Source organism: Podarcis liolepis (genome assembly GCF_965112155.1).
Source record: "Podarcis liolepis genome assembly, chromosome: 2".
Classification (NCBI taxonomy): domain Eukaryota; kingdom Metazoa; phylum Chordata; class Lepidosauria; order Squamata; family Lacertidae; genus Podarcis; species Podarcis liolepis.
In genome coordinates this window covers 96,888,512-96,916,307 of record NC_139555.1, presented here as the reverse complement: position 1 = coordinate 96,916,307, position 27,796 = coordinate 96,888,512, and the positions used below count along the sequence as shown (strand labels likewise).

The following is a 27,796-nucleotide window of genomic DNA, read 5'->3' as shown; positions in this document are numbered from 1 at the left end:
TCCATTTTAGAGCACTTATTACTCCTATAAGGAGGTGGGGTTAAAGCCCTCTGAAGCGGACACATTTTATTATGTAAGAAAGGTGTTGGGTATAATCTACATTCACCCTCAGAGTGAAAGGCGTGTTAATCCTTTCGCCATTTATATACAGGACCGGAACTAAAGTCCCTTGTCTTGGTTGGTGGATGTTTCCACCTCACGATGCACCTGGGAAGCTCACAGCCAATCTACCCATTATGCAGAATGATGTGGTAAATGGTAGGATTCTGAACAGCAGCACTTGAGGCTGCAGGTAGGATAGGTATAGTTGTTGTTTTTAATATAAAAAAAAGTTATCCCATGTGAGAAGCTTCCTGCAAGAGTATGGAATGAGCATAACAGTGTAGAGTTCTGCCTAATGTGCTGTTTTCATGGCACTTGGAGAGTTTTTTATGCAGTATAAGAAGTGAAGTCATACAAGCATGGGGTTATTGTTTTGTTTTGTTTTGTTTTGTTTTGTTTCAACTACCTCTTTTGTGCTTCTATCCTGTCTTTTTATCTTGTGAATCGCCTCGAGAACTTGAGGGTGGTATATAAATTAAATACATAATACGGTCATACCTCAGAAGTTGAACGGAATCTGTTCTGGAAGTCCGTTCAACTTCAAAAACATTCAGAAACCAAGGTGCGGCTTCCGATTGGCTGCAGGAAGCTCCTGCAGCCAATTGGAACCCGCTTCAGATGTTTGGGTTCCAAAGAATGTTCGCAAACCGGAACACTCACTTCCGGGTTTGCAGCGTTTGAGAGCCAAAACATTCGACTAGCAAGGCGTTCATCAACCAAGGTATGACTGTAATAATAATAATAATAATAATAATAATAATAATACTTTAACACCCACCTTAAAGCTGACATGGTGGAATCCATAGTTCTACCACTGCATTCTATATAGTGGGGAGAACAGCCCCGAAATACTGCAGGTAGAGAGCCACCTTGTACAGTGGTACCTCTGGTTACATACTCTTCAGGTTACATACTCTTCAGGTTACACACTCTGCTAACCCAGAAATAGTGTTTCAGGTTAAGAACTTTGCTTCAGGACGAGAACAGGAATCGGGCTCCAGCGGCGCGGTGGCAGCAGGAGGCCCCATTAGCTAAAGTGATGCTTCAGGTTAAGAACAGTTTCAGGTTAAGAACGGACCTCCAGAACGAATTAAGTGTTAGGATATTTCCGTTCCACCTTAAAAGGGAGCAGGCTTTGGGAGTCACAGAGTCTGCGCATGTCCTGTTCACAGGATGTTTTTGTTCTGCTGTTGTTTCCTTTCGATTTCAGATGGTCAGAGACGCTGACTGAGAATGGACGTGTTTTCTTTTGTTCTGTTCATGTTCTAAATAAAGTCTGTAAATATGCTTTTCTGCTCTTCTGCGGTGCAAGCTTTTGACTGTGCTTTCTGCTGAAAGAGGGTGCACCAGCCTAGGAATGTGGCTAGGAATTTCCAAAGGCTTTGTGCCCCTAACTGTTGGATCTGCGTGACTACGGGAGGCCGATGGACGTCCAGAACTCCGGCTTGGGGGCTCAGATGGACGTTATCTCCCTGGCAGTTTCCCAACATTAAGTACTTAACCCGAGGTACCACTGTATATGGAAATTGAGCTCTGACTGGTCTCCAGCATCGTCCTTTGAATTGCTCAGACAATTTGATGAATTCCTGGTTCCAGAAGGAGAAGAGCCGTGGTTCAGTCACAGGACATTTTGCATTCAGTAGGTACCAGGTTCGATCCCCGACATCCCCAGGCAAGGCTGGGACTATCCCCTGCCTGAAACCCAGTAGAGTCTCTGCCAATCAATGTGGACAATATTGAGCTAGATGGACCCAGTGGACTGGCTCATCATACGGCAGCCTCCTGCCTTATTCCAGGTGTGACGTGTGCAGGCTGTGCATCAGAGCTACCCCAGCTTTAGCTCTTAGAGCCAAATTGGGCCACACTTGCCTCTGCTGATTCACACCCATGTCTGTACCCACCCTCTGCCCTGTTGCCTTGTCTATCCAGGCCCATTTGGCCTTGGAAGATGGTCTTTGTTTGTTATTGGCAATGACCTTTCCGCTCCCAGCCTTGGGCCCATGCCTGTGAGTGTACCCTAGTGTGCCAGCTGGGCTCTCTTGCCTCTGCTCTAATACCAATTGTTCTATTTGATGCTTCTTGCCAACAGGTGTCTCCCCACTTGCGCTGTTGTATCAGCCACGTCGTCAAGGAGCCAATAAACTATTGCAACATATGGAACGAAATCCCAACTGCAGAGCTAATCTGGAAGGCAGTTACATGCTGGTGAACTGAGGCCCATGTAACAAAAATTGATCAATTACACAAATTAAGCGTAGCCCTTTAGGAATTTGTTTTATTGGTCTGGACATCTGTTGCAGGATTGTCCAAATCCAAAAATCAAATGGTGCCTGTGGGCTGCCAAGTTAGGCAAAAAAAAGAAAGAGAGAGAGAGAAATCCAGTAGCTATAGAAGTGCAACTGAAAAGCTCGATATTAATATCATGTCCATCTGCTGAATGTTACATAAATATGCAGTCTTTTTATTTTCCTTGGGAATAACATTTATTTTTACTGTGCCCAGTTTGACATTCTATGACATTCTGTTCAGTTTATTACTTAGTAACTTTAACTGTTTCTTCAGGGGGGGGGGGAATGCATTTATAATGTTGCTGTTAATTTTTTTTTCAAGTGCTTTTACCAGCTGTTTCTCTTACGGTTTTTAATACCAGAGATGTCGCTCTTGCCCAAGTGGAAGGCATTCTCTGCAAACAAAAAAAAAAGATTATTTTTTTTAATAAGGGGAGGAAAATACTGGTCTCAGTTTAGGACAATAACAAGTCCTGTAGGGATTAAAGTAAAAAAATAAATAAATGCATTCCCTGTATTGTTTATTGTTCAGTGGTAATGTACAATAAACGGTGATCTCTCCAATACCTGACCCAGAACACGTGGTGGAAAGCGAAGGCTGAGGTCTACAGTGCACCAGATATGGCTTTTGTAGAAGTCCTATTTGAATTAATGGGATTGTGATAGTTAGGGCTGGTTTCCATGCCACCTTTCAGCCAAAAAGGTTCCCAAGGCAGCTCACAATGGTTCACACACGAGAATAAAATTCAAATAGGGAAAATATACTCTTCAAAAGTTTAAGACAACAAAATGCAAACCTTTTTTATGTATTTTTTTTTAAAAAAAGACTAAAGTCCAAATAAATCCATGGTCCTGGCAAAGGCCAGTCCCCACAAACATGTCAGAGAGAGCAGGAGCAAATCCTTAGGGGAGCAGTTCCTCCTTGTAAGCGTCTCAGGAAGAGGGTAGGGGCAGGGCAGGTATAAAACATGACCCCTTGATGGTCTAGCACAGTCTCTTCCCTGCACCAATGTCTGCAGGAATGAAGATTGCACAGCAGCAATGCTCAATGGCCTGTGCTGCATGATGCATGTGGCTTGCAGTTAGGTTATACCAATGGCTGAAAATGCACTGTGAATATAGATTACAAAATGGCCATTTAACACGTTGGCGATTTGGACACCACTGGACTGGTATAAGTAAGTGTTCCCTAAGTAAGGAGGAAAAGAATCGAGGATGAGCTTTCCTTATCAAATGACTGAAGAACAGTAGGCCTGGTGATTTAGACTAGAGAGGCCAGACATAATCATGATGCTGACCGCATTACTCCAGCGTTGATATTCCTCATTCTCCTCAAAGGCTCATTCATTTCTCAGGTTACAGAGTCTGTATGTGGATTGCCCTTTTGGATTTTGGGCTAGCCATGTTAAAGGCTGCTCACAGAGGACCATTAATTAATTAAATGTCGTTCGCAGAATGTCAAATTGGGCACAGCGATGGTTCTGAGTCAGACCATTGATCCATGTAGACCAGTACAGTCTTTCCCTAATTGGCAGCAACTCACTGGATCCGTCTCAAACATAATAATACCACTGGACTTGTTTTCCCCCAGTGATCACCTGATATATAAGGTGAGCATTATGACCCCTGAATTGTTCACCTGCATAGATTTTAACCTGAGCCAGAGAAGAATTCTCAGCTGGTTGGCTCTGATGGGAGCACTAGTTCCCAACATCATCTGTAGGGCACCGTGTTGGCTACTAACTAGATTACTGAATACCTTATGGGAAGTTTGGAAAAGGGAGAGAAGGAAAAGAAACAGTCTTTGGGAGCTGATTGCTAGAAATGGGAAAGTCAATGCATCTAGAAAAGAATGCATAATGAATGGGCAGCATAAGAGTGCTATTCTTTAGGATATCCTGGTGTGAAATTCAGTGGCAGGACTACAAAACCATTACATTTGGGTTATAAAGGCACGAGAGATCGTGTAATATGTTTATTTATAAATATGCAAGCAAAGCCTATTGGAAGCAAACTGACTCCTGAACACAAACAGTACGAATACTGGTTCTACACCAGATTCCTCAAGGAAGCAGTGGCACCCAGTATACTTCAGTTTTTAGCCAGAGCCTTCTAAAAAGGCTTAGCATTCTATCTCTGAGTCTCTCTAGGTGAAAGGTGTGGATTTCCAAAGCCATTAGGGAGAGCGTCACTAAGGACTTGCTAGTCAAGTCAAAGGCATCTGTAAAGTAGAAGATCTCACAAACATTTTAGACTCCATTCTCTGAAAAGGAATCACGTTTAGACATTCACAATGTTTAAACATTCTGTGTCAGGCCAGCATAAATAGCTTCTCGCTCTTATTATGAGAGCAGCCTAGAAACGCTTCATGATGTGTTGAGATCCATTGACCTAAAGAGAACTGAGGCTCAAAACAGTACCTCCAACTGTGGCAAAGTCTGTCAACTATGAGTATCAGACTGCCAAATTTTGAAGAACTGGAGCTGGGGGGGAAAGAAAAGTAATGATTTTAGAGTTGAAAGGGGTCTTGTACTGTCATCGGTTCCAACATCCTGCAGGATCAGCAATGCAGTTACATGGTCCACAGTTAGATGGTCATCCAGCGTCTGCTTAAGTGCCCCCAGTGAAGGAGAGCCCATCATCTCCCAAGGCACTGTGTTCCCACTCTTACTTTTGGGAGAACCCACAAACATAGGAGGAACCTGCAGGATCAGGCCAGCGGCCCTTCTAATTCAGCCTCCTGTTCTCCCAGTGCCCACCCAGATGCCTGTGGGAAACCCAAAAGCAGGGCCCAAGCACAAGCACACATGCTGCCTCGAGCTCTGGAGGTAGAGCCTTGCCATCATAGTTAATAGTTAATCCTTCATGAATTTGTCCATCGTTGGCCATCGCTGCCTCCTCCACTCATTGGTCCTTTGGAGCAAGCGAGAGCAAACACACTCCATCTTCTATACTAGCTCCCCTTCAGCTATTTCAAGACAGCTACCAGGAATTCTGGGAAGGCAAAACAGATTAGGGTAATAGAGAGATGTTTTCAAACACTATTATTTTTCACGAAAGTGGCAAAGCGGCACTCCTCTGAGCTGAACCGACATGTTCAGAGTAATCCACTGCTGCTGAAAAATCATTTCCAGAAACAATTTCCTGATATCATTGTTGCCATAATACGACTGGATTAGAGATCCTGTTAATAATATTAAAAGCGCAAGAAGGGCATTTTCAGCACTGTGATTCATTGATCTCTTTTCGACTCTGCTCTGAAATGTTTAATTTAAAAGTACGCTTCTGCCTAAATTTGCAGCACTGAAAAGATCAGCACTGGAAATGGGTTCACTGTTCGGCTGGAAAACAAACAGCAATTCAAGTCTGCAATAAATTCAAGCCTTTGGGGGCAGTGGTGGAGCTTCATGCTCTGGCACCGGGGGGCGGAGAGCGGGTGGGGTGGGGCTGGCGCGCGTCCCGGGGGTGTGGTGCACATCCTGGGGGCGTGATACGCTGCCTGCAGGGGTGTGACATGTGTCCTGGGGGTGTGGCACGCCACCTGCGGGGACATGGCGCCCAGTGCGGGTGGGGGACAGCCACGTTGGCACCCCACCGGGATCGCGCTGCCGGGGGCGGTGCGCTCCCCCGCACTCCTCTTCCTCCGCCAGTGCTTGGGGGCATCCTATAGGGATCTAGATGCTGAACTAGACGGGCCTTTGGCCTGATCCCACAAGGCTTTTCTTATCTTCTTAATGTCATATCTCTGCAAGAGTGGGTTCTCAGATATCAACCCTGACAAAATACTACTCAGAAATGCATGTAGTATGCCACAAGTGTTGCTATGTGGAGTGTAGAGGTCAGGATTCCATCCTCTCCCTTTCATTCCCTTCGTTTTCTGTTCCCTGGCTCAGCCAGTTTGAAGTCCAGGGCCGGCCCACCCATCAGGAATAGTGAGGCCAATGCCTCAAGCAGCGGAAACCCTTGAGGAGGCAACGCTGTGGGTAGGCCTTAGGATGAGGCGGAGAAGCGACATCAACATTGGTGCTGATTTCGGGCAAGATCTCATCATCATTGCACGGGAGCTTGCAGAGTGCATGAGCTCCCGTGTGATTTGGGGAGAGATCTCACCCCAAACAGGCAAGATCGCACCTGAAACCGGCACGGTCCCCAACTCCAGCTCAGCCAACGATATGACAGCATCACGGGCTCATCCCAGGTGAGCCAAATCTGGCTTAGTTGAGCCTGGTGTTAAGTCCCTAAAAGGGGCTGTTCGTGGGCCATGGGGATACTTTCTCCTTGGTCACATGACCAGCATCAAACACGGCTTTAAAAAGGCTTGTTTTCCCTCTGCCAGGCTTAGGCAGAGCAGCAGGTGCTCCACTGCTGAACAGGGTTTGGTATATCTGGTGTATCTTTACACTGGCTTAACTTACATTGGCTTGCTTTATGCCCTTACATATGGGATTTGGTGAGCTTTGCCCACATTGGACTGCCTCTTGCACAGAGTGCCTGCTTATGTCTGAGCCACCTGCAAACTGTCGGTTTCTTTGTTTGTTTTTGAAGTCTGACTATTTAAATATTCTTATTCTTATGTTTTTGTTTTTACCCCCACCCATTTGACTGGGTTGCCCCAGCCACTCTGGCACATTATATGGGGAATTATATGCTAACTACGGTCAGGGGTCCCTTTACCTTTATATGCTAACTACATCTCTTATTTATTTGTTTATTAGGAAAGATTTGTAAGACACTTAATTAAAACAAAAACAACCCTCTAAATGCATAAAACCATTAGCAGTAACACATAGGTAAAATAGCATACGTTAAAATACAAGTCTAAATTATGTATGGGTAGGCTTCTTCAAATAAAAAAGTTTTCTAGGAGGCATCTAAGACAGTTTAATACGGGTACCTGCAGAGAGTATAAAAAGTATGAAATAGTCAAACCACATGTGGTATTATATTTCTGCAGCGTTAAGGAATTAATCCTTAAGTATTTTTATAGGCATTGTTGTATATATTTACTTATGTGCTGGTTACTTTAGGAAAACCGGGGTGGTATATGTATGAAATATGTGTGTAATATTATATTTATAATGATACACATAGTAATGCATATAATGTTTGTATTTTTAAAGGACCCAAGGAGGAATAATTCCCTTGTAATTGAGATCAAGCTGTGAGATGAGAATTAAGAAAAGAATCCATGCAGACAATCATAACATTGAGATTTTTGGAAAGTCCCGCCCCTAAATTCAATCCTCATTGGGTTGTTTTAGGATGTTCCCGCCATGAGGACTTTTCCTCCCCCTAAACCTCAAGATTCCTCCAAGTCTCCTGGTACCTCCTTCTTTTATGTTCATTTGGGCTATATAAACGGCACTCCCAGCACAAGCATCAGAAATAGTGAGAATGACTTAAGCATGGCTGTTTCCCAAAAAGTAGGCTGCCTTAGATCGGATCATATTAGCTGGCTGTCTATGAAAGTACTGACCACTCTGACAAGTTGGAGCCAGTGTGGTGTAGTGGTTAAGAGCAGTGGACTCGTAATCTGGTGAACGGGGTTCGATTCCCCACTCCTCCACATGCAGCTGCTGGGTGACCTTGGGCTAGTCGCACTTCTCTGAAGTCTCTCAGCCTCACTCACCTCACAGAGTGTTTGTTGTGGGGGAGGAAGGAAAGGAGAATGTTAGCTGCTTTGAGACTCCTTAGGGTAGTGATAAAGCGGGATATCAAATCCAAACTCTTCTTCTTGTTGTTGTTGTGGTTCTCCAGGACCCCAGGCAGAATTCTTTCGCTTTACCTGCTATCTGATCCTTTCGACTGGAGATAGGATTTGGGACCTTCTGCACGGTCCTTCTTCCCAATTTGCAGTTTCGTTCTGCAAGCTGCTCAGCTTGAAGCATACACACAATCTCACTCAACAAGGAGAGATTTCCTTTCATAGCTCCCCCCCCCCCGACTGTATCACTGATAATAATTGATGCGGTGTAAGACCAAACCTCCCAAATTTGCAATTTCTAAAACGCTACACGAATGGAAAGAAAACCGTCCTTCGAAATTTGCACGTCTCTGAATTTTGCAACGTGGTTTTCCAGACAAGTAATGTGTGCAAAAAATGTGTATGTTGCTGAAAAGAACATATAGAATGCATTATATCAGGGGAGATTGCTTGCACAAATGTCAGGCAAAATTACCTACAGAAATGTGTATATTCATAGAATGCTATTGAATGAGGATTTAAAAATAGATAAATAAGCAAAGTGATGCAGAAATGTGGAAAAGAGAATGAACTTAAGACTGAAAACATGAGAAATGGAAATTGACAAATTTGTCCATCTCTATAACAAACTTTTATGCTGTCAAGGGTGGGATGAAGTAGGAAGAAGTCACAAAAGTTTCTCTTATAGAATGTATGATAAGCACTGCAGGAAGCCACCTGATAGGTCTGTTCAGAATTAGAGGTCAGAGAACTGCCTGAATAAATAAATAAGTTTCTGCTTTTCTGGAAACAAAGACTCTCAGATGGGAAAGATGCAAAAGTGTTTGGCCCCTTTAAGCAAACATGCAGTAATTTATCATAAACAGGCATATTTGGAAACTTTAGCAGGTGCTACTTTTGCAAGGGTGATGGGGTTAACTACCAAAGTTGTATGTAACTTGGATCTTGAGTAGAGTAATTAATCAAGAAATTAGATTCCTCTCCTCTTCTCCAGCCCACATGGAGTGCTGCTTGCCGGTATGCCAGACCAAACAACAGCAAAAAGAGGGAAAATATTTGTAATGAAAGCTTATTGAATAAATATGTTGGGTCTGTAAAAATGAATTCTCTGTTGTAAAGCAAATGGATTCTTTTTTAAAAATCGTTATTAATCAAGTTTTATTATGCAGTGGAAAAAGGGAGGCAACGGCTGGCTAGGATTACAGTCTTATGTCTATTTAAGTGATTTCAAGATGTGGTATGTTTTTACATGCTTTTGTACAATTCAACAAAAACGTTCTTTTCCACCGTGTTGATTTTAAGAAACCGGCGAGAAAGCAGGCAGGCAAGCAAAATACATGAATTGGAAGGATAAATCTGCTACAGCCTTTTAAAATGTTGTTTTACTAAGTTAGTTTATTTGGTCAAATTCTCCTGACTTTGTTATAGGACTGCTCCCAATTAAATGAAAACCACTCTGACATGCAGTAATAATTTAACTCTTGATTTCTGGGGCTTTTTTTGTTTTCTTTTTATTTGTATTTTCTTATTCTTTCTAGAAATAAAAAATCCTAAATCTTACCACACTTCCAACCATTTAAGCATATTATTATTACTGTAATTAAAAAAAGAAAAACTGAAAAAAGAAAATTTGCAAGAGTGTTTCGTGGCCTGATATGGAACTTCTGGGGAATGTAGTGATGCAAGGATCTGGTTGAGCACTATTGGAGATTATGGTTAAACTCCACAGACTTGTGATCTATGGCAGAATTGCACCCACCCCAATAATTATCGAAAGAATAATTAAACAAAAATATGTCTTATACTTGTTCCCATTCTGAAACTGATTTAATTGTTTTAGCTGAGTTGCAATGATATGTTGCTCACCTGTGTATTATTCAAAACACTGCTGTTTTAAGCCACTGTTCTCAATGATTTTTATGACAGTTTTATTTAAGTTGCCTTGCAAGGGCTTGGCCCTAAAAGACAGCATGGAAATACTGAAGCAAATGAATGAACGCCAGAATAAAATTGAGGGGAAGGGAATAAAAATAGCCCAGATGAAGAATAGATGACTAAAAAGGGTATTTCTGGGTGGGATGATGGTCTGAACTTTGAAAAGTTCTGTATGTGCATTACAAAAAAATGGGTCTGAAATACATCCTTGTCAACAAATTCATGTTAATTATGAAATTGACCTATAATATGGTCCTATTTCCCTCTCAGGGAAAAATATTTTTAATAATAATAATAATAATAATAATAATAATAATAATAATAATAATAATTTATATCCTGCCCTTCCCAGCCGAAGCCGGGCTCAGAGTGGCTAACAACAATAAAAGTAACACAGTTTACATAAAATCTCAATCAATTAATTGAAATGCATTCTAAATCAATTCCTTCTAAAATCAATTCATAGGCACTTTTCATAGATACTGCCTGGTGGGGCCTAAACTCTGTTTTAAAATGTCACGAGAATGGTTTGGTTGCTAAAAATAAGCTGTCTTTTTGCAGGTATATCAGCTTAAGGAAAGGGGCAAGGAGGAGGAGAATATACCAAAGTCGCTTGTAAGCGTGAACGTTATAATTAACAAAGCTGATCATTTTAGTTTCTGACTGACATGTGACATGTGTGCATTCCTCCCCCCACACACACACATCCAAAGCATCCAACCAGTCAAGTTGCTTTGAGAGATTGGCGTTTCCGGGACAGAAGTGCACCAATATCTGCATAAATGTCTGATCTTCTATAAGAGGGGTCAGCAAAGCTTTTCAGCAGGGGGCCAATCCACTGTCCCTCAGACCATGTGGTGGGCCGGACTATATTTTTTTTGGGGGGGGGAACGATCGAATTCCTATGCCCCCAAAATAACCCAGAGATGCATTTTAAATAAAAGGGCACATTCTACTCCTGGACCCTCCACAGGCTGGATTGAGAAGTCGATGGGGCCGGATCCAGACCCCGGGCTTTGGTTTGCCTACCCATGTTCTATAACTTTGTGCTTGTTTGCCTTTTTATAGTTTGAGTTTTAATTTTAATAAGCATCTGCAGGTATAATAAGCTTTAGGCTGGCATATGATACACACACTTACATGGGAATAATAAGTCTTACTGTGGCAGTTTCTTTTAAATAGCATATAGGTTTGCTATATGTAACACTAAAATGTAGATACTTATGGGGGGTCTGTTTGCAGTTGTTCCATTTTCCATATGTTGATCCAAAAGTCAGGATAATACAATGGAAAGGTATACCTGCCTGTTTGCCAAACCTCTACAAATAACTGTTTCAGTTTTTATTTACTCTTTCTGTGTCGGGAAGTAATAACTAAATTTCTATCTCTCTCCCTTCCCAACCACCCAGTTCCTCACCCACAGAAGCAATTAGCTTACAATGCTTCGAAAGCCGGGGTTGTAAAGTTAACTCAGACGTTGGGGACGGAGTGGATTGATAGAGGAGTGAGAGTGAACTGCATTTCTCCGTAAGTAACATGTAGGGGTTTTTTTGGGGGGGAGGCGGGCGGAGGAAATAAGGCATGAATGTAATGAAGCTCTCAAGTTAAGAAAATGTAAGAAAGCAAAGTTGTTAGCTAGCAAAACTTCAGTTCCTTAAATAAGGGGGGGGGGAATACTCTCAAGCATAACACAAATGCCAAGTGTGTAGCAAAAAGTCGTCTCTATTGCTGTATATGTTCTGGGATTTTTGAAAAGATTATGCCATTTGATAACAGGTTTTCTAATTTTGTGAAGGGTGGTTTTTAACATTTCTTTCCCAGGTGAAATATTTCCTTGCTACTGTCCAAGTCGTCTGTGGTGAAAGAAAAGGCGTTTGACACTTAACAGGCAATACTTACCCCCCCCTTCCGTTCCCCCATCACCCTTCTTTTTACCTCAGACAAATATACAGGCACTTTAAAAGGGACGTCATTATACTACTATCATTGAAATTCCATTCGGCGGTAGTAATTATAAGTCAGCTTGGTATAATTTTTGTTTTTTATGAAATATATTCATTATCAATTGCATTTTACCTAATTTTTGAAGGCTTAAAGGTGGGAATTTCTGAAAAGGAAATATACAAGACTTGTGTGCATGTGTGTGTGTGTGTGTGCGCGCACACACACACACACACACACACACACACATTTCTTTTCCACACTGAGTACCTGAGCTGTGTGTGTCACACTACGTGCCCTGGGCTCCCCCTAAGCTCCCCCTGTAGCCCTCCAGTATGTTGGAGGACATAGTCTTGTCATCAGTGTAAAGTAAAATTCAACTGTGACTCTGGTGGGCTTCTAGATATTTTTGGAGTGGGAGGGGCACCATCTTCTCCTTTGCCTGAGGCAAGAAAAAAGCCCTGGACTGATCCCCCCAAGGCAGCATCTACTGTCCGCCTTGTATTCTCCCAACATCCCCGTCAGCTACATTAGGCTGAGAGACTGTGGCTGGATCTACACATTGGGGGGGGGGGAGCCCTGCTATAAATAAGTCAGAAATTAAATGGTTATAACCAGTGCTTTTTTTCTTAAAAAAAAATGTTTAAGGGTGCTCTCATTTTGACTCAAGAAAACCACCATTTTATAGTTCGAATCAAGAAAAATAAATACAGTAAATGGACAAAAGTACAAAGATTCATAAATGTTTAGGGGTATGTATACCTCTGTGTACCCCCCCACCAGAAAAAAAGCACTGGTTATAATGAAAGGGGGGGAAATTCTATGGAAAATCGCATAGGCAAAGTTTTGGGCTCTACGGTGCCATCTGGTGTTGCATGTTTATAACACAGTTATAGCGTTGCACCATGAGTAATGTAGCTGACTCCACAGGACTGGCTGAAAGTTATCCAGCCAGCTTTGCAGCTGAGTTGGGATTTGAACTTGGGTCTTTTCTAGTCTAAGGCCAAGGCACTGATCATTACGCTGCACACTAACTTTCTAATGGACTCCCTGGGCTCCAAAGAGAGCAACTGCACCCAAACAATGCTCCTGGCCACACACATCTCTTTGCTTCACCAACTTCAAATTGGCAACCACCTTACTTTCTTGCGCAGACACACACATTGCAGAAGGCTTGTCTCAGACCCCAGCACAGTAGTTGAAATAACCATCCAGTAAAGCTTCATCCATGGATATTGAGAGGTATTAGTATTATCTTGCAAGTCCCTCACTGCCCCTGAAGTGACGTCTAGACAAATCATGGCTACTTAGACTTACACAACACTGGTATTGCCTTCAATCTAGAACATGTAGAAGTAAAAATAGATGCTAGTTGATTCTGATGAATAACAACCATTGCTACTGAATTTGGGCAAAAAGGAATAATAAGAAGAATATGTTACAATTATGTTAATAAAAAAAAAGAATAAGCAAATGTATAGACTAGCACCATTAAGGCCCCACAACCACACAGTCCCATCAGACACAACAGGATGAAAATATGCAACCTCCTATTCAGTGAGGAAAGATGTACTTCTCTTTAAAGGGAAGTGGGCTCTTGACTGTGAAATGTGAGCAGTGGATCTTCAGAGTAAGTGTCAGCTATATATATATATATATATATATATATATATATATATATATGCAGGTTTTGGTGTCTTCGGGTGTCTTCCCGTGTAAGAGTTGGGGTGTCTAGCGACGTTTCGACGAGGTCTCACTCGTCATCTTCAGGCTGGTGCTTTCGGCTTCTTGTTACTGGAACAGAGCAGGATCTCAGTGTTTGAGTTCCTATAAATACTGTTGAGGGGGTGTGGTGTATAGCCTCCAACGTTCTGGGCAGAGAGGAAGTTCCCAGGTTAGTATGCCTTTTCTTCTTTTGTTCCTTAATTACTTGAGGGATATCTTGAGTGATTTCTTGAGTGATATTCTGAGTACCACTTAGGTGGGTCATTAGGTGTGGATTAGTTGCTAAAGCTTTCGTGTCTTGACCTCTTGAGCTTGTGAAGAGTTTTTCTGAGAAGATGGCTGTACTGCACTTAGTTGTGCTCTGGCTTGGCTTCGTGTATAGGGGCGAGCTGTGGTTTTGTGCCCTGTGCCAGCTAGATCTGTGTAGGGATTGCAGGGGGGTGCAGCATCCGGAGGTGCCACTATGGTTTGGCTACTGGATGGTGTCTGTAATTTATCTGTGGAGAGGGTCTGGGTTTGGGTCTGGTGTGGTTGATTGGTGATGGCGTTCTGTGTGCCTCTGGTTCTGGTGTCGGTTTTTGTGGGGAGGGCTAATTTCCAGATGTCTGGCAGGCGGGACGTGTCGTCACGCTTGTTCATGTTGCACAAAACCACAGCTCGCCCCTATACACGAAGCCAAGCCAGAGCACAACTAAGTGCAGTACAGCCATCTTCTCAGAAAAACTCTTCACAAGCTCAAGAGGTCAAGACACGAAAGCTTTAGCAACTAATCCACACCTAATGACCCACCTAAGTGGTACTCAGAATATCACTCAAGAAATCACTCAAGATATCCCTCAAGTAATTAAGGAACAAAAGAAGAAAAGGCATACTAACCTGGGAACTTCCTCTCTGCCCAGAACGTTGGAGGCTATACACCACACCCCCTCAACAGTATTTATAGGAACTCAAACACTGAGATCCTGCTCTGTTCCAGTAACAAGAAGCCGAAAGCACCAGCCTGAAGATGACGAGTGAGACCTCGTCGAAACGTCGCCTAGACACCCCAACTCTTACACGGGAAGACACCCGAAGACACCAAAACCTGCATTCCTGTACCCGTGAAAATCTACGAAAGCAAATATATATATATATATATATATATATATATATATATATATATATATATATATATAATTTTATTCTTTATACCCTGCCCATCTGGCTGGTTTTTCCAGCCACTCTGGGTGGCTCCCAACAGAGGACTAAAAACAGAATGAAACTTCAGACATTAAAAACTTCCCTAAACAGGGCTGCCTTCAGATGTCTTCTAAAAGTCAGATAGTTGTCTATTTCCTTGACATCTGATGGGAGGGTGTGCCACAGGGTGGGCGCCACTACCGAGAAGGCCCTCTGCCTGGTACTACTTCAAAACAAGGCCTGATTATTTTTTATTGATTTGCCTGCATAGTTTTGGGCCACTTACCCCACTCAGAGGCCTTCACAGCATCTAATACAGTGTATCAGAAACATAATAAACTATGTGATCAAACAATGTAGTCAATATGAATAGAAATAATAGCACAAGGAGCTACAGAACAACCCCCTACTTCAAAATATAGCAGTGAGACAGAAAGGATATCTTTTTTAAAAAAATATTTTATTTTCATTCCCCCCCCCCCCGAATATTTATTGAATTTTATAACAATTAATGATACAAATGTCATTCATCATGTTATTTACAATTATTCTCCCTCCCCTCCTCTGGACTTCCCTCAACTCCCCCTCTGCTGAGTTATTTAGTTTTATTTATTGTTTCCTGCTTTTCCTACACAAAAATAAAATCCCTTATCGTTTCTCTAAAATATCTGTTACTCAAATAAAGTTGTGAAAGTTTATTCAAATCCTTCCAGTGAATCCAGTCCATTCTGTTGTTTCTGCAAATAAACTGTAAATGGTTCCCAGACTCTTTAGAAGTCCTTTTTTGTCCTCTCGTAGTTTGTCTGTTAGCTTAGCCAATTCTGCATAGTTCATCAGCTTTTCTTGCCATTGTTCCTTTGATGGTATTTCTTCCATCTTCCAATATTGTGCAATCAAGATTCTTGCCGCTGTTGTAGCATATATAAATAATGTCCATTTTTCTTTTGGTACCTCTTGATTTGAGATACCTAACAAAAAGGCTTCAGGGTGTTTGACAAAATTCATTTTAAACATTTTTTTTCAATTCATAGTATATCATTTCCCAATATTTTTAATGCATTTGCAGTCCCACCACATTTGTCTACCTGGTAGAAACCCAGCTTGGTATCTATGAATATATTTCAAATTAACAAACAACTATCAAGCAAATAAATATCCCCCCCCATAAATTCCCATAGACTTTCCCCTTCCCTTTTGTGGGTCCTTATGTTAATTTTTTCTCCTGCATCTTTTCTGTTAATACAATTGTATTAAATCTCCATTACAACCAAAGTCTAACATTTAACTACAAGCATCATTCCAATCCTACTAATAATTTTAATAGCTTGCAGTGATTTTAAAGGTAAATTATATAGTTTCCCCATTCCTTCTTAAAATGTTGGTCTTCCTGATTCCTAATTCTTCCGGTCAGTTTTGCCATTTCTGCACAGTCCCATCAGCTTAATCTGCCATTCTTCTCTGGTAGGCACTGTGTCTTCTTTCCATCTGTGTGCTAATATTATCCGGATGCTAGGAGACAGAAGGAATATCAAGCAGGACCAAACATATGCAAAATTCGGGAATTTTCCTATAGATCAACATGGCCACCTTTATGTGACTTGGGGAAAAAAACAACAACTGAAGTGAGGTGTTCAACAGCAGAATCCTAAACTAGAGAAGGAGGGTTTTACTTCTGAGGAAACCTTCTCTACAAAGGCTCGGTGAAGCCATCCAGTTTGGCTTCTGACAATTTCTTTTTGGCTTAGCACACCACTTAAAATTAATGTCCACTTTTGCTGTTATGAAGACCATCCAGTTTTTCTTGAGTCATGTTTTCCACCTATCTAGGAACCTGCATGTTCCACCTCAGGATGGAGGCGGATTTAGGTGGCAGGGATACCCCATGTACCTGATTTCTTATCAGTGGAGTCTCTGACGCTCATCAGAAGAGGGGGCAAGGCATTATGGAGGCTGGTGCCTTGCAAGCACACTGGAGGAGCTGAACTACACTCGCACCAGTGCACCCATACACCCTAAGCACCACCATTCCCTCCCAGTAAGTCACAGCGACTCCTCTGTGGGAAAGCTAGTATTGCAGCTCTGCCCCTTATGCCAGCAGAGCCTAGGTGTAACCTGATAAGCACAAAGGTCCAAAAGAACCTCATGGAACGTCTGTGATCTCCTGTTGTTTCCCCCCCCCCCAAGTGCTCTGTTTGCCATCTAGCCTGATTAAGAGACCTGTCAAACTCAAAAGCTTGCACAGTTGTTGCCATCTGGTCTAATAAAGGTGTCACCCTAAGATGAGTTTTGGAATTTTACATATGGGCCAACATGCCTACCTGTATTTTTTTTTTAAAAAAAAGATTGTTGTGTTCCTGTTGATGGGCCTCCATTATTTACCAGGCAATAAGCACCCTCAGATATGCAGATGACACAACCTTGATGCCAGAAAGTGAGGAAGAATTAAAGAACCTCTTAATAAGGGTGAAAGAGGAGAGCGCAAAATATGGTCTGAAGCTCAACAACAAAAAAACTAAGATCATGGCCACTGGTCCCATCACCTCCTGGCAAACAGAAGGGGAAGAAATAGAGGCAGTGAGAGATTTTACTTTCTTGGGCTCCATGATCACTGCAGATGGTGACAGCAGTCATGAAATTAAAAGATGCCTGCTTCTTGGGAGAAAAGCGATGACAAACCTAGGCAGCATCTTAAAAAGCAGAGACATCACCTTGCTGACAAAGGTCCATATAGTTAAAGCATGGTAGTGATGTATGGAAGCATGGTAGTGATGTATGGAAGTGAGAGCTGGACCATAAAGAAGGTTGATCGCCGAAGAATTGATGCTTTTGAATTATGGTGCTGGAGGAGACTCTTGAGAGTCCCATGGACTGCAAGAAGATCAAACCTATCCATTCTTAAGGAAATCAGCCCTGAGTGCTCACTGGAAGGACAGATCCTGAAGCTGAGGCTCCAATACTTTGGCCACCTCATGAGAAGAGAAGACTCCCTGGAAAAGACCCTGGTGTTGGGAAAGATGGAGGGTACAAGGAGAAGGGGACGACAGAGGACGAGATGGTTGGACAGTGTTCTCGAAGCTACCAGCATGAGTTTGACCGAACTGTGGGAGGCAGTGGAAGCCAGGAGTGCCTGGCGTGCTCTGGTCCATAGGATCACGAAGAGTTGGACACGACTAAACAACAACAACAAGCACTTTGAAGTGATTAGCTCTTTTACCTTGACTGTAATAGCTATATTGGCAGAAGCTTTGACACGTTTCACAGTTTTGTATTATCTAAGTGAATACATGAGCCCCACATGCTTTATTCCCTATGTGTTACATTTTTTTAAAGCTCTACAGGGTTTTAGCAAGAAGTATACAGGCTCCAGCTCCACAAGGAAATGCGTTCCTGAACTATATTTTTTACAAGAGAATCCATATTTATAGCTGTTGGTGCCTAAGGCTTCCTTTAGTAATATCTAATTGCCAGAATTATTGCAGTATGAAAGTGCTAATGCATATATCTTAACTAATGCATATCTGCTTGTGCATTTATGTTTTGTTTCCAGTTATGCATAAAACAACAGAAATGTCCTAATATACGGCACACAATTAGTGGTAGATATAGTGCAGGAATGAGGGAAGACTGGACAGGCTGATAAAGAGGAAATCATGGGGTCACTTTTACAACAATAGGGCCTCCCAAACTAAACGACCAGGGTGATGAGGAGGAGGATTAATCACTTATACCCCACCCATCTGACTGGGTTGCCCCAGCCACTCTGGGCAGCTTCCAACATAATCAAAAGCACATCAAAACATTAAAAACTTCCTGATACAGGGCTGCATCAGATGGGTCAGTTGTGTAGTTGCTGATCAGTTTGGCATTGGATGGGAAGGCGTTCCACAGGGAGGGTGCCACTACTGAAAAGGCCCTATGCCTGGTTCCCTGTAACCTCACTTCTTGCAATGAGAGCACCGCCAGAAGGCCCTTGGAGCTGGACCTCGGTGTCCGGGCTTAAAAATGAGGGTGGAAACATTCTTTCAGTTATACAGGGCCGAAGCCATTTAGGACTTTAAAGGTCAGCACCAACACTTTGAATTTGGGTTTCCTAGGCTCCCCAGAAGGGTGGGTGAATGTGGCATAAAGAGGATATTGTGCGGTTTTTGTTTGGGCTAGGCAGTTAGCTTCAGAACCCAGAAAATTTGAGCCAGGGGCTCTCCAGATGTTGGTTTGGACTCCAACTCCCATCAGCACGGCAAGTGGTCAGGTACGATGGCCGTGGTAGTCCAACAACATCTGGAGGGATACAGGTCTCCCATTCCTGGTCTGAGAGAAATCTGGGTTTGGGAGTTGGAAGGAGATTGGTTTGTGGGCATGAATAACTTTGTAGAAGGAATGCATGATATGGAGGCTGCCCACTCAATCACACCTCCAGGAAACCAACTGCATTTCCTCACTATGGTTCTGTGATCAAACCAGCTTCTGTGCTCTTGTGAACCACTGACTGTGGTCTCCATCGCTGGTAACATCTGCTGCTTTTTTCTCACCACAGTTAGCCCATGATCATGTTCAAAGGGACTTCAATCACACCATAATGTTCAGTGCCCCTACATCTCTCTCTCTTTTTTTACACTTTCTTTTTCTTTTATTTCAAGATTCAAACTTACATTTTTATCACTCAGCAGTTATAATGCTTATTCCAAAATACTCACCCATCCTCAATTTGTATAATCACAATTATTTACGATTGCGTCTTAAAAATCCATCATATCCAGTTTCTTCCTCTTTAACAGGTATCTTAGTATATTCTATTTTTTTTTCTTAAACTTCAAACCCTGCTGTGGACTTCACATATGGAATTTTAAAAAAATATATATAGAAAAAGTTTATAGTCCTCCTTGAAAGATTCTAAATGCGTCTCTTATCAGAGCCGGCAGTTTTGCCATCTCTGCATATTCCATGATTTTTATCAGCCATTCTTCCTTTGAGGGTATTCTTTCCTCCTTCCACTTCTGTGCATAAAGATCCCTTGCTGCTGTGGTTAGGTACATACATAAATACAGCTGAAGCTTCCTTTGGAAGCGCACCTTCGGTTCTTGTGTTAACATGTGAATGACAAGGCCAACTGAGAACAGCTGGATTGCGAACGATTATTCTAGCAATCCAAACACTGCTCTCCAATCTGGATCAACAAAATCTGCAAGAGATCTGGAATGCTAAAGTTTTCAGGGTAGGATGAAGCATCTTCACACTGACGGGGGGCGGGCAATAAGTTTTTGTGCCTACAATGGAACCTCTGCTCCCAAACAAACAAAAACCAGAAGTAATTGTTCCGGTTTTTGAATGTTCTTTGGAAGCCGAACGCCTGGCTTCTGATTGGCTGCAAAAAAGCTGCTGCAGCCAATCAGAAGCCGCGCCATGGTTCCTGAACTGTTTCGGGAATCAAACAGACTCCCGGAATGGATTAAGTTCGGGAACCAAGGTTCCACTGTATATGGAACTGGCATAAAAGGACACCAGAGGGAAGAACCAAGCAAAGCCCTATCACTTAAAGGCATCCCAATTAACCAGCATTACCATCCCCATTAAGCAACAGCAGTTGCTCTTAAATATCTCTGGGCTTTTATGTAGTTTCTTGGGAGATGTCCCAATTAAGTGGGTTTTACTGATTAAACACTTCCTGAGTAATTGAAGTGTACTTAAATCATTCAAATTAATAACTCATCTGAAAGAAATCAACTTATACACAGATGGAAACCCCTTTCTCCAAAACACACAAATGCACACACTTTGGGAGAAGAACTCTTGCAACCATTCTAAGGGAGCAGCTGATAAACAGGGCACTCAAAGACCAACATATCCACTGGCACAAAGTGTGGGATCGTTTGGGGGCTACTTGAGTCTTAAATCAACCCGCCATCAGCAGCGAAATGTCAGTTCTGCATCTCCCGTGAAGGGAACCTAGATAGTGTGATAAGCCATTGTTATGCAACAGCATTGCATTCCAGATGAGGCAGAGAATTAACGCCTTGGCACTTGTCACCGCTCAGAATGGTTAAGAGCCAACGCACATTTGCCTAAAAGGGTTTTTCCATCTCCAGCATTAAATTGCCCATCTTGGCACCGAGCCTCTCCCAGAAGATGTGCTGTATACTGGGGCATATCTAATATTTGTATAAGAACCCAAAAGTGTGCTTACAAGCCACTATGTTGTTGTTGTTATTATTTTTCTCGTTTGCTTGTTTTTCCAAACCAGAACCGTCCTAAATTATGCTGTCTTTAGAATAAAACGTTCAATTTCCTCCCACCGCCAGCATAATTAAACGAAAGGCCTAAGTTCTACTATGTGGTACTGTGCTCTATAATTTATGAATATCGTAATTAACTTCAGAAATTTCAGTTTTGCTGGGTTTTATTTGCCTGGAGGCCTTGGCTGCAGCGCTATCCACAGGACTTCTATATGTTCAGGAGGGGTTCCGAGGCCTTCCTTTCAGAAAGCTGGCTGTTGTCCTGCTATTAAGGACGAAATTGAATTTTGTGTTTATTTTACTAAGAAATCACATATTTTGAACCAATGTGTGAACCAAACACAGCTATCCTTCAAAAAGCACGCTTGTCTGAATTTTGTGAGGCAGTTCGACAACCAAACAGTAAATATTGATATTCTATTCTAAAAATGCATATAGCAGTGAAAACAACACATTAAAAGGCAGTATAATAAGAAGAACTGCTTGCAAAAATGTGTACGTTTTTCAAAACTGCATACAAAAAAAATGTGTTTATTGGGAATAATTCACACTAAAATGCTGATGAACGTTCATGAGGATTTTTTTAAAAAAACAAAACCTTGTGGAAATGTGGAGAACTGAATTTAAGACTGGAAAAGGAGAAATTTAGAGGACTATAATGGATAGGTTTGACGATCCTTTTAGCCTGTTAAATGGAGAGAGGTGGAAAGGTTCATTCAAGCAGTCCTACTTCATCCTATTTTGTTCCCTAGTGGAGAATTGCAAAGATCTTACTGCAGAAACCTCCCGCTCAGTATTGTTTGTTGTGGGGAGAAGCTAAGCTTGCTCTCCCTTCTCCCCACTATACATACTGCTGGGTAGACAGACTTGTCAGAGATGACTGTGCCTCTCCCCCCAGCAAGGGTGCCATTGGACTTTCAGGCAGACGTTCAGGGCCATACTCAGCAGAATTAATAGGAGCTCTTCCCCTTGATTCCAGAGTCTAAAATTACCAAACTGCATCACTGCACACATATACACCCCACCAAATATCTCTGTGTGGTTATTCCTCATTTGAATAAACCCATTCATTTATTTTATTTTTTAAAAAACCTTTTGTATGGTGAAAAGGTAAAGAAACTGAGTAATCTATCTATTTGTTACACAATTGGTTATTGAATATATCTCCACATAGAAAGAGATGTTGCTTGGATCTGGTTTAAATGATCAAAGCCAGACTGTTTATCTAGTTTCTAATGAATAGAAAATAAAATGATGTAGCATGAAGCCTAAGGCCACACCCTGCTAACATTTGCAAATAAAACTGGCACTGAATTGTAATCAGAGATTTACAGGAAATGCTTGAAAAAATGGGATTGGTGTTCCGCCCCCCCCCCCCCCCCCGTCTTCAAATGTCTACTAAAAGTAAAATAAAATAAAATGGCTGGCCTTCTTTGGATCATCCGTCACTACCCCTAGAGCACCTAGCACATTCTGATAATTATTATTGTTGTTATTCTCATTATTATCAGTGTGATCCAATCCTAGTATTGTTTCATATTTTGTGTGTGTGTGCATGTGTCTAATATATATGGGGGGAAATGTTGTTGAGTAACAGTAAATGATAAGCCTGTTGATATTCTTTTGCAACTGAAAAATCAAATTGTTTTCGTAGAAAACATGTGCTTGAGTCAAGGGGTTGAGAAGACTGGGATAGGGAACTACTTAGGGAAAATAATATTGTGATTATAATATTACTTTGGAATGCAGGATAGTGCCAGAGGTCAACCGTGTTGCCCTTGTGTGGTATTATTTCTGAATAGCTATCCTGTTTATTGTCAGTTTCAGACTGAAAAGAAAGTCGGGTTGTGGAAGAGTGCCCCGGTTAAGCAAAAAAATTAAAACATGTATATGAGAAAGAGAGCAAAGTCTGAACCACATCCATTAAACAATATCGCAAGAGTTTCTTTTAAAACAAAAGTACAAGGCGGGGGTTTCTCGTTCCCAGAATTCAGTGTTTCTAAACCCTGTTTCTTTGGAAGCATAAATTGGGATGAGGATGAAGTTTGAGAACAAAACGGCATTTCGAGACTTTGTTCATTTCATATTTATCACTAGCTTGTTTGCTAATTTTCATTTGCAAGAGGCAATTCTTCCAGCTAACTGGCTGCCTCAATGGGCCACTGATTTCTTTGAAGTGACAGTCTGTAAATATGCATAAAAAAGAGATGCAATTAGCGCGTGTGTGGTTCAGTGCAGTCTGATTTCATTGGCAAGTTTACCCACAGTGTTGATAAGCTACATTATCTAGAAAATTGGCCGCTGAAAAACAGCACCTCTGATTGCCAGCAAAGGTTCCAGATAACAGGGTGCTGAAGAGAAATATAATTGAGGTTGAATATGTTAACCAAGGTGTCACATGTTCCTTAGAAGCACTAATTTATCAGCATGTTGGAATTTTTATTAACATTTGGAATGCATTTCTACCACACTAATGAAGTGGAATTGGCAGCTCAGGTTTTAGTTATTGTCATTTCTGAGAAGTTAAATGTAATTTCTTGTTAGGCCCAGTTATGTAAATATATTTATACAGGGACTGGGGGGGAGAGAATTATAACATTTCTCAAAATACAAATATGTTGCTAAGGAGGAGGGTGACAAATCAGTTATTGTTAAAGCCCTAAACACCCACCAAATGTTTATGGAGTGCTGTGGATTCTTTGGCTCTCATTCATATATTTTTGGGGGGAGATATATATATATATATATATATATATATATATATATATATATGCATGCAAACATTTCCTGATAAATTCTCTGTCATATTGCAGAGAAGGTGTCTAAGCTGGAAGATATTAGGAGCCAGTTCCTTCAAGCTTTTTACTAACTGACATTTTCTTTTCGGGAAAAGTCCTAGTGAAGGTGAACTTTTATTCTAAAATTAGAAAAGAAAGAAAGAATGGTTATGCCTTCCTCTTGAAATGATAGCACGTGAACCGCCTGCATTCGCTGAACATATTGTAGACCCCCTTTCACAGTGTCTCCTAATGAATAGAATAATTGCTATGTCCAGTTCCAAAAAATCTATTTGTAGGTAAACGCTCGCAAGTCACTTTCAATTTAGATGATGTGATTGTTTGTGAGGCAAATCTTTCAATTGGGACGTTATGCTAAATAATGTATCGCTAATGTGGAAATAAATGAAGGAGACAATGATGATACATAAAAACTATATTAGAAAGACATTTAACGGGAATCATGTTTGAAGTTTCTGGTGGCTTTTAGCCAGGGAGGTTTGGAATCTTTCTCATCCTTCGTTTGAAAAGTACCCCCAGGGCTATTTTTGTATTGTTGCAATTTTGTGCTGCAAAAGAAAGAAAGAAAGAAAGAAAGAAAGAAAGAAAGAAAGAAAGAAAGAAGCCATAACAAGCCGGTTTGTGTCTTATATGTTTATACAGAGGGATTGTCGAAACACCGCTCATCCATTCTGCGGAGCTGAAACCTCTTGTGCAGTGCTGGCTCACGGACATCCCAGCCGGAAGGCTGGCTCGAGTGACAGACTTGCAAGCTGCCGTCGTATACTTGGCATCTGAAGCTTCAGATTATATGACTGGCCACAACTTAGTCATTGAAGGAGGGCAAAGCTTATGGTAGAAAAGGAATGGAAACGCTCTTTCAATGCATACAGAGGAATGACAGGCACACAGGAAAGACTCCCCTGATCACATTGCAGTTCTGCACGAGTTACGAGTGTTCAGCTTCTCTCTTGACATTGTCCATTAATTCCTTCCTCCAAAAAAATAGAGCTTTTAATTTCCAAACTGCTATTTTAGACCCAATCTACAGCAGCTCTTGTCTTAACAAAAGTCAGCATGTAGAGGTTTGCTTATTTAAAAAATAATAATCTGCCCTAGACTGAATGCTATACTAGTACACACACACACACACACACACACACACACACACACACACGATTTTCCCTCTATCGACACATTCCGTTCAGTGGAGTAAACAGATTGCCACTATGCAAATAATTTTGTACTGAAAAAAATAAAAATAAAGTAGGATCCTATATTTTAGCCAACAGAGAAGACATCCTGTTGCCAGCTTGAATGTTGTGTTTGAATCTTTGCTAAATTACTGCTTCAATTAATCAAAAAAAATTTGTTGATACTTCTACTGCAGCTGTAATGTCAAATATAGGGGGGGGGGAATTGCACAGGGGGTGGGAAGAGAAATGCTTGAAATGCTAAGTTATTCTTGCAGCAGGATTTTGTCTTGAGAAAGTAAACTGAGGATTGACTGTCAATGTTTGTCGGTTTGTGTTGTAGCCCCCGCCCACCCCCAGCTTTAAATGGAAATGATTCCAGCAATTGCTCTAAAAGGTGTTGGGATTGCATTCTGCACTACAAAATTAAAATCTCTTTACCTTATTCATTTTTGATATTGTCGTTTGTTATTTGCTCTGGTGGTGCTCCATGCTCAGCCCACATTTTGTAAGCAGTGGCACGCTTTCCCTTGCACCATAATGCAGAGATAGGCAGTGGAAGAACTGTGTGCTGTCTTCTGTCTTCTTGCCCAGGGTTGACATGCATCCCATTTTAAAAAACACTGCACAAAGTTTGCATTTTAAATACACATTTTTAAACATAGTGCCTTTCAAAACACACATTTTAAAGTGTAGCTCTGATTTTTGCAGGTGTGCTGAGAACTGCAGCAAAATATTTAGGTAGGCTGATAGCTGGGGGATAAACTAATTTCTAGTCCGGATTTCAGGCCAGGAAGTGAGGATGAGAACGAGTGCATTGCAAGGTCGAATTCCTCAAGCATCCTTACTTGTGATGCACCTGTAGGCTGGCAACAGCTCTTGAAATGGTGGGGAAAGCTGTCCATCTGCAGGGCACAGTGGCCCTTCCATTGCCCTTTACTGCTATAAAAGTGGAGTTTATATTTTCTTTGCATAAAGTGTTGTATATCTGACAAATCTATGGATGCAGTCCTATGCAAACACCAACATTCATCTGGGATACTAATTTTTGCTCTCAGCAAATGCTGATATGGAGCGGGGCAGATGAGCTGTATTCTTAGCCTAATTTTCCACCCACCTTCATGACTTTCTACTGCCCATCACAAGCTGAGTTGGCTGTTCTTCCTTCCCTGACCTGTTTCTTCTTCCAAACATTACAGTGTGGCCTCTGGAGTCAACAACCTCTTAGTAATTCTTCAAGTGGAACCATTAAAAACTTAAAGCTTTTTCATTGTTTTTCTGGGCTCACGAAACATTTTTCTGTGGGCCCCGTACACTTCCATCAAATTGTGTCATGCTTTGGAAAACTTGGTTTGATTCTCACATGACTGTGGCTGGCCTTTCATCCCAAGGTTAATGTACAAACAGGAGTGAACTCATCAGGAGTTCTTCCAACTAATTCTAGGGGGACTTGTATACTGTGGCTGGACCTCTTGTGAACAGCTTGTTTTAGACCCTACCTAAGAGGGAAAAATAACAAACTTCAGCTAATTTGAAACATAAGCCACCATTTGCAATTGGCATAATAATAATAAGAAGAAAAAAAGCCTTATTTTTTTCCAGACCTAGTGGAAAGACTATGGAGTAAGCAGACTGCGAACCAACCTTTTATGTCCAATAATGACTTCTCCGACTTTCAAAGTGGAAACATCTGGGGCAAAATTATGATATGAATCACATTGTAGTCATAAGACCATATAATTTAGTCCTCCTGTTCAAATCAAAGGTGCTTCTCCCTTCCTCTACCAACAATATCGTTTGAGTATATACTTCTTCATAGTAATGGCGGGTAAAGTGGTATTGGTTAGTAATCTTTTGGACTAGCTCCTTGAGCTATAAATATGCCAACAGGTCTGTAACACCACAGCATTTTCTGAACTAAGTAGAAATGATCGTACTGCAGTCTACAAGGGGCTTCCAAATCCCCAAATCGTGGCTTATAGATCATAAAGCTTGGTGTAAAGGATCAACCTCATGGGTACAGGAGAGGGGCATACCCTCACCAATATGTCAGAGTAGCCTGGAAAATAATCAGTTCTTGTAATGGAGGGATGTACGAAGCAGGGTTCTCCAAAGCTCTGCACTGGGATTGATTCCTTTTGGACTGGTGTTAATAATATGGAGTTATTGCTGATGACACCAAGTTGTTCCAAAAAAATAATAATCCCCAAACCAGGCATTAAAATGTTAAAGGTGGTTCATTGTAATCAAGCATTGGGGAGGGAGTAGAATTCCTTTCTTCACATACCACAACCACAACTACTTATTTAAGAAGGCCAAAGGGGCATTGCTTTGGCAGGGGGATTTTCCCTTTGTCCCTTCACAGTAAATGCTGTCATCTAGCACCAAGGGTTGAGCCAGCATCTTGCTATTTAATTCTACTCTCTGCTTACTGTTCTTTAACCAGCTACCAGTCCTTTGCAGGATTTGTCCACTTACTCCACAGATATCTGATGTAAGTTTTTCCCGACCCCTGTCCAAGTCATTTGAGATCAGTGTTTTAGGGATGTCACATGAATTCACTTGCAAAAGTGAGCGCTCTTGTTCAACTGGATGTGAGCAAGAGTGAGGTGACTGAAGCTCAGGATCCTGGGAGGGCCTGCCTCCTCTTCCACAACGACCTTTACCCTTCCTAGTCCCCAGAGCAAGCTAAAATAATAGACAGTCAATAGCAGCAGGCAAA

General features: G+C 41.6%; 1 protein-coding gene across 1 annotated transcript in view; it reads left to right on the top strand.

Moving 5' to 3' along the window:
- The window catches only part of LOC310701526 (uncharacterized protein), a 54,716-nt gene extending 29,193 nt beyond the window's left edge, over positions 1–25,523 (top strand). The window contains exons 10-11 of the mRNA XM_083492542.1: positions 11,439–11,556; positions 24,545–25,523. Coding sequence (XP_083348668.1) covers positions 11,439–11,556; positions 24,545–24,740 — 314 coding nt within the window. The 3' untranslated portion in view covers positions 24,741–25,523. The remainder of the gene's footprint in view (positions 1–11,438; positions 11,557–24,544) is intronic.
- The last annotated feature ends 2,273 nt before the right edge of the window (positions 25,524–27,796 follow it).